This window comes from Paralichthys olivaceus, chromosome 11, assembly GCF_024713975.1.
Source record: "Paralichthys olivaceus isolate ysfri-2021 chromosome 11, ASM2471397v2, whole genome shotgun sequence".
Lineage (NCBI taxonomy): Eukaryota > Metazoa > Chordata > Actinopteri > Pleuronectiformes > Paralichthyidae > Paralichthys > Paralichthys olivaceus.
Genome location: NC_091103.1, coordinates 6,537,298 through 6,544,327, shown reverse-complemented (window position 1 = coordinate 6,544,327; position 7,030 = coordinate 6,537,298). Strand labels below are relative to the sequence as shown.

The following is a 7,030-nucleotide window of genomic DNA, read 5'->3' as shown; positions in this document are numbered from 1 at the left end:
TCAGCACTTTGGCTACAAGAGAAAAAACTCCCCCATGGACTGGAAGAAACCTCTAGCAGAACCAGACTCAATGTGGATGGAGAGAGAAGGGGAGGGGGGGAGAGAGACCAGAAACAGTTGTGTAACCATCATGTTATTAACAAATCCGGCCTCCTGAAAAGTTAGTGGAAGAACACTGACACTGCACATGAAGATGGACATCAGTTTAGTTTCTGTTCCCCCTGAACAGAGTCTGTTAACAAAAGTGCTTTCACAAGAAAGCAATTGAATTCATTGATTAAATTAATTAATCATCTATCAGAAGAATATAATTATTTGAAAGAAAAAAGAGAGCAAGAAAGTAAAATACATTATAAAATAATAAACTAAATATGAGCAAAGAATAAAAAAAACTATTAAAATAATAAAAGTGCTTACAAGAAATCTGTGTTATTTGGTCACTTGGTCAAACCTGTACATCTCTAAAATATGAACTACTCTGCAGGGACATAAAGTAAAACACCATACATACAATAACACAGGATGGCAATTAGTGAGAATTGCCAGGCCAAGAAAGACCTCCTCCATTACCTCCCTCCTTCTACTGCTTTGCTTTAAGGGGGGGACACAATAATCAGGCCATGTGCCAGCTCTTCAAACATACAGGTTAATGGCTGCTCCTCCTGCATACAGTGGTGTCCGTCCTCACCGACATGCTGAAGAGGTGGGCTCATCTAACCCCTGACATACAGCTGGAGGGTCAGAGGTCTTGGTTCAGATAGCTTTGTCTGCTCCATACATGAGCAGAAGCTGGTCATGAAGTGCTTTGCTGCTTGGTTTCTCTGCATTGTTTTTATATATTCCCAGTTGTGTAAACTGATGGTCAGATTAACATGATGGGGCTTAGAAAAATGCATTTGGGCCCCATTTCACCTTTTTTAGTGATAACAAAACAAAAACCACACAGATATTACCCCACTATCAATGTAGCTCATAAAGCCACATGAGTCCCTTCACAAGAGAGCCAATACTAAAACTAAACAAATGTCCATCACACTGTCAACAATATTTGGCTTCACATCGACGTATGCAGACCCAACTGACATGAAGTGCATCAGGGGCTAGTGGAGCCTTAAGAGTCTGAACTATAATTACATTCATAAGCACTATGTATTCATGGAGTCCATTTGATAAAAATATATTGTGTTCCATAAGGACCTGTAAGGAGCAGTAAATATATTTTAAGATGAAGAGAGACATGTTTCTCTAATTAAGCTTTTAGTCTGTCCTTACTATGTCGTGAACCTTTAGGTCATTTTTTACCAACTACTCCTGTTTGCTTCTGAATAACAACTTAAGTGTTTCTACATCACAAATAGAAAGCTTTCACATAACAACACTCTCAGGGATGTAGAGGAGTAGGTTCTTTGTGGCTAAGCCAGGTCTATTGACAATCACTTTTATAGTTTTCCCCAAAGATTTAAAAAATAAAACATAGCAAAATATAACACCGCCTCAAAGATGGTGACTGTAAAGACACTTATATCTCAAAACCCTACATATGGAAAACTGTATGCAACCTGCTTCTGCATAACACATTTGACATTGTCAGTGCAAAATTGCTGGTAAGTTTTAAATATCTTCCATCAACCATAACACAGGGAAAGGTTGTCATGAACTAAAATGCATTTGAATGTAGGCAGTGTATTTGTTGAGCAGAGATTATCCTAGAAGGCAAATGAGGGTTGATGTCCACTATCCTGTGGCTGTGGGGAAGATAATCCACTTTGCTCTCTTCTTTAAAGAAGTACTTATCTCTGCCAGCGACAAACAAATGAGGGATACAGTATTTGGCAATCAAATTTCATTCGGACAAGAGGCAGTCAGCGCAACTTGGCATCATACCACATGCGTTGGGCAGATGTATTGTTGTTTTTCTCAAATTCTGGGAACTTGGCATTGTAGACTGTCCCCATTGAGCCAAGCAAAGCTATAAACAGCACTTTGAAACCAATCTATTTAGCCCTTGACCTTAAAATATTGAATAATTCTAAACGGCAAAATCATTTTTATTCCACAAATGAATCCAGAATAATTTTAATTTCTGGCTCACGGTAACCACCAAAACCCAACTTTGTGAGCATATTCCCCATTTTCTCCAAGTGAGACTTTAGCTAATAGGCAATAGATTTGGATATGCAGAGTTGGAGCTTATCCCTATCAGATCTGATGTATGTGGAGTCATTAGAAGACTGTGGCTAACTACTGCCTATTTAAATGATGCAGACATTTTAAAGCAAATTTAAAAAATGAATGCACATTTCTGCCATGAAATAAGAAATATATGTCATTGATCAATTGTGTTTTCTGGATCGTCACCATTTGGGGTCTGACTGGCAGTTTTTTAATAACAGCATCCTCTTGCAATCATTTAGTTGCACTCGTCTGAAACATTTGGTCTTAATATTCACTGGATTTGCGTGTTAATCAGCATTTTTCTTTTTCTTATTGAAACTTGGTGTAAATTTGCATTGCATGTGAATGGAAACAATAAAAATGTATGTGATGAGAAACTACAGTCAAGTGGAAATTTTGTGTCTGCTCTCATCAAACTGTGTTATTGTATAAATGGTGTTTTACTTTATGTCCCTGCAGTTCATATTTTAGAGGTTTACAGGTTTGACCAAGTGACCAAATAACGTAGATTTCATGTAGCCTCTATTCTAATAGTTTTTTTTATTGTTTGTTCATATTTAGTTTATTATTTTATATTGTGTTTTTATTTCTTTCTTGCTCTCTTTTTTCTTTTTTTCTTTCGTTTATTTCAATTCTTTCGATAAATGATTAATTGGCATCTAAACTGTTTTTTAATTGCTTTCTTGTGAAAGCACTTCGAAGCTTTAGTTTTTAAAATTATTATTATTATTTAGAAAAAAACTTTTCAAGGTCTTTTAAAAAATAAGACACTGAAAATGTTTTTCCACTTGCTTATATTGATATTTGCCTTTACTATTAATAAAAGCACAACAATAAGCAGTCACATCATCCCTCTGCAACTCCTTTTCATTTATTGATAGTGGATGCATTAGTGTTGCTGTTAAATGATAACATACACCAAATAAACATTTGTCGTTTTGCACTTATCTGCATTTCCCCCTCCTCGTCTGCCTGTACTATCTGGTGATGAAAATGTAGAAGTCATCATACAGGGGTGTATTTGCATGCTTGTGTCTGATAAGTGTCCAGTATGACACCACACAGGTATATCTATGCAAACATCATCCTGAACTAGAATACGCATACCTCCTCCAACAGTCCCCATATGAAACCACATTTAATTTCAATAGGTTACAGAAGTGAAAACACTCATAAGGATCACAGATTTTTTTCATCGAGATCCATGAATTATTTATCACAATAATATCAATACCGAAACAGCATCAGGCAGTTATTAAAATCTAATGTAAAGATTTAAGGTTCTGTCCTCATCATCCCTTCTTTCATGCCCTGCAATTATTGTAAAACAGCTCCCCTACTGGTTGATTGGAGAACTGCTGGAGGAATTCTCCCAGCTCATCCAGAGAGAGATTCTCCACCCAGTTGTCCTCTGTGTTCCTCGCTGTGGCAGCACCGCCCTGAAGGGGCCTCCCATTGTTGTCAACACAGCAGTAAGCGTTCCACAGGTAGTCTGGGATGTTCACACGCTTGATGTTGTTTTTCACAATCCAGTTGTCTGCTGAGGGAACAGCACCAACCAGCACGTAGGCCGTAGAGCACTTGCTGCGGAAAAGGTCGTTGAGCTCGGACTCGTGGATCCTCCAGGCGTTCTGGTTCAGCTTAGGGTTCTGAGGAACCACATTGGTCAGGGTGAAAGTGGCGTTGCGGCCAGGGACTGTAAAAGAGAGGGATGAGAGTTCCAGTTGATAATGCAAGAAGAAGTGATGCATAAGGGAAAAGACCGAAAGATGTGTGTCATTCCTCAAGGATAAATATTAAATGAATGCTGATTGGGAAAATAATTTGAAAAAAACAACCTTACATAATAATTATTTATAATTTTACTGTGAACAATATACAGTAATTTACACAGCCACTGTTGAACTTGACATTTTTGGTGTAACAAACAAACTCGTCCTACCCGCATGGTGTCCGTTGGGGTTAAGGTGGCCGCGGTCGAAGCCAGAGTGTTTGTAGTCATCATTCAGAGCCTGTCTCTCTCCCAGGTAGACCCCAGGGTGGTCCTTCCCCAGCCAGTAGCCATCCCTCATCTCGGCTTGCCAGGACGAGTTAACCAACTAAAAGGCAAAAACTAACTCAGTTCCCACTTTAATATCCTTGTACTAAAAATATATAGATTCTTTATTTATGCATTAATGCTCTCCATACTGGATATGTATGACAAATTATGGTGATGATGAATTTTGAACACACCAACCTGAGGCTCTACAAACCACCTCTTCTCCCTGCCTCCTCCATTGCTGGGCTGGAACTGATAGGCAGAGTAGACAGCAATGCGATGGTTGGTGTCATAGAGTGTGGCAAAGTGGTACCTGATGGAGATAAAGTCGAGTGATGAAGACATCAGATGCAGTGCTATAGAAAATGAAAGCCAAAGAAACATTTATTCTAAAAATATTAACTGACAAGACTGACTCACCAAAACATTAGAACAAAAACCACTCATGCGTTATTTCCTGTCTTGATGGCACTTATTTGCAAAGAGTTGAAGAAAAGTTACTATAGTATCAGTTTTTCTTTATCGATCTAGATACTTCACTGTAAGAAAGAAACTTGCTTCACAACTTGTTTTACCAATTCTTGATAATGCAGATATTGCAGTTGTATATCAGACTGCATCTAAAACTAATCCTCCCCTTAAATAGCTTATAATCAAAATGTATTTTTAAATGTCTACATTCTTCACATCTTCACTAAATTTGTCCGTGTTATTTTGTGCCACTTTGTTTTGATTTGTAGCAACATTTTATTCCAAAAGAAAATGTCTGTGCTGTATGAATTTGTTTTTTTGTAGACGTACAGTATTCTTGATTGAGATTGAAAAATAAAGTTAAAATGACCCAGATAAATAATTGTATGTATTATCTGGGGATAGCTTTTTATCCTTAACTCCAAACATATAGTTTAAAGATGTAAGTATGAAGCAAACCTATAATGTGAATTAAGTTTATTTACCTGTTGACAAGGCGATGACAGAGACGAGCCGCCCCAGGAGTAGAAGCCCCCCACTCTGGCACCTTCTCTTGATAGAAGTACTTCATACATTCTGGTTCATCCTGGGTCAGAGTGACAAAATGAGACAAGCTCCTGATTGAATCACCAACACAACACACACATACAGATAGAGATGTTGTTAATAAATAAACTGAGGTCACCAACCTCAAAGTGTTGCACAACATCAGCGCGGACAGAGAAGAGGAAGAGGAGGAGAGCACACAAAGTTACCAAGCTCTGCATGGTGGACAAAACTTTAGGCATCAGAATTCTCGACCGCCCCCTTGAGTCAAATAAAACAAAATAGGACACATTCATTTTACAGTGTCGGTCGACTGTAAACGCCTGGAAGCCCTCACATGGAAGGGGGTCAGCTTGTTTGCAGTGTGTGTTTGCATGTGTGTATTTCCACTCACCTGCTGGTGCACCAGTCCCCTGAGCAGGAAGGGGCTTTTATATATGAGACCTCTCCTCACCTTTCACCTTATTTCTCCGCTGCTTTTATCTGCACCCCTGCAGTCCAACACGGGAAATTTTTGTGGAATGACCCTGAAACATGTTCGGAGTACAAATTGAAACTAAATAGAAACTAAGATATGCTAATCAAGTTAGCTTTTGAGTAGTAATAAGTATTAAGTAGTTTGAACACATGAATTTGACTTGCAATAATATTTCTACACTGTAGTATTAATACTTTTAAAAGATTTGATATACTGATTTGATATACTGTATAATGTATGTCAGACATGGAGCAACAGCTCTATAATGATTGTGAGGTATTAAAATATGTTTTAGTGCATGTAGATTCTATTAGTGCGGCAAAACTCTCTGACTCTCTGATGTCCATTCCCTTCATTTGATATCAAGATTTTCTGCAGTTATGTTTACAACATGTGCAACAGGCAAACTGAGTCACAGACACTTTTTGCTCAGGTAACACTGCGATATGGGTTCACGTGTTGTTTTTCCCACGATCAAGGTACACACTGTGTGTGCAAACCTAACATATGGACTTATCCCACTTTTCTAAGTTAACCTTCCATAACCCGCTCCCTCACCTCTCCTCTCTCCCCCGATTCTCACCTCTCAGCCCAACCAGTCGAGGCAGATGGTTGACCACACGAAGTCTGGTTCCAGAAGGGAGGAGTTTTTTCTTTCCACTGTCGACAAGTGTTTGCTTACGCTCTAATACCTTCAGGTCATATTGAAGTGCCTTGAGATAATGTTTGTCTTAGTTTGGCGTTATACATATAAAATTGAATTGAATTGAATTTTCGATGTCCTTATCTACTGTCCAAACAGTTGGACTGACTGGACAATTTTACATGTTGTTTAATTAGTTACAGAAATTGCAATATTTACTATATTAGGATACAGAATATTTACAAATGCTGAAATGTCTCACAACCAAAACTTTCATATTTTCATATAAAACCATCCATCTCAATCCATCAGGGGTAAAAAGCTGAATCCCAAAATTTCAATAGCCTACAAAGCAAGGAGTTCTATTCTTACTACTGCCTGATACGGAAAAACTCCTTTTCTTTGACAGAGATTATTTAGTTCTAGAGAGATTCAAGAGTAGGGGTGCAGGTACAATGAAAATTAACCAAACAGAATTATTTTTCTGTATAAAAGCATTGAAGTTTTATTGTCAAAATTATTTAAAGTATCTTTACTGCAGAACAATAGCCCCTTTGAATATAATGTGATTGTAATATGTTAGACAATTAGAATGATAGTTCATCAATGTGTCCATAGTATGTCCCCACTGTAGCTGGTAAAGCTAAAGCTATGACTTTAACTACTATTAACAGGG

General features: G+C 37.9%; 1 protein-coding gene across 1 annotated transcript; it reads right to left on the bottom strand.

The window, feature by feature from the left end:
* Positions 1-3,023: 3,023 nt before the first annotated feature.
* LOC109634608 (endonuclease domain-containing 1 protein) lies at positions 3,024-5,646 on the bottom strand. The gene is made up of 6 exons (XM_020095237.2): positions 5,628-5,646; positions 5,377-5,494; positions 5,173-5,273; positions 4,415-4,529; positions 4,118-4,274; positions 3,024-3,871 (listed from the first exon to the last, which is right to left on the bottom strand). Exons 2-6 carry the CDS (start codon positions 5,473-5,475, stop codon positions 3,480-3,482), a joined length of 864 nt encoding a protein of 287 aa, XP_019950796.2. The 5' UTR covers positions 5,476-5,494; positions 5,628-5,646; the 3' UTR covers positions 3,024-3,479.
* Between the last annotated feature and the right edge of the window lie 1,384 nt (positions 5,647-7,030).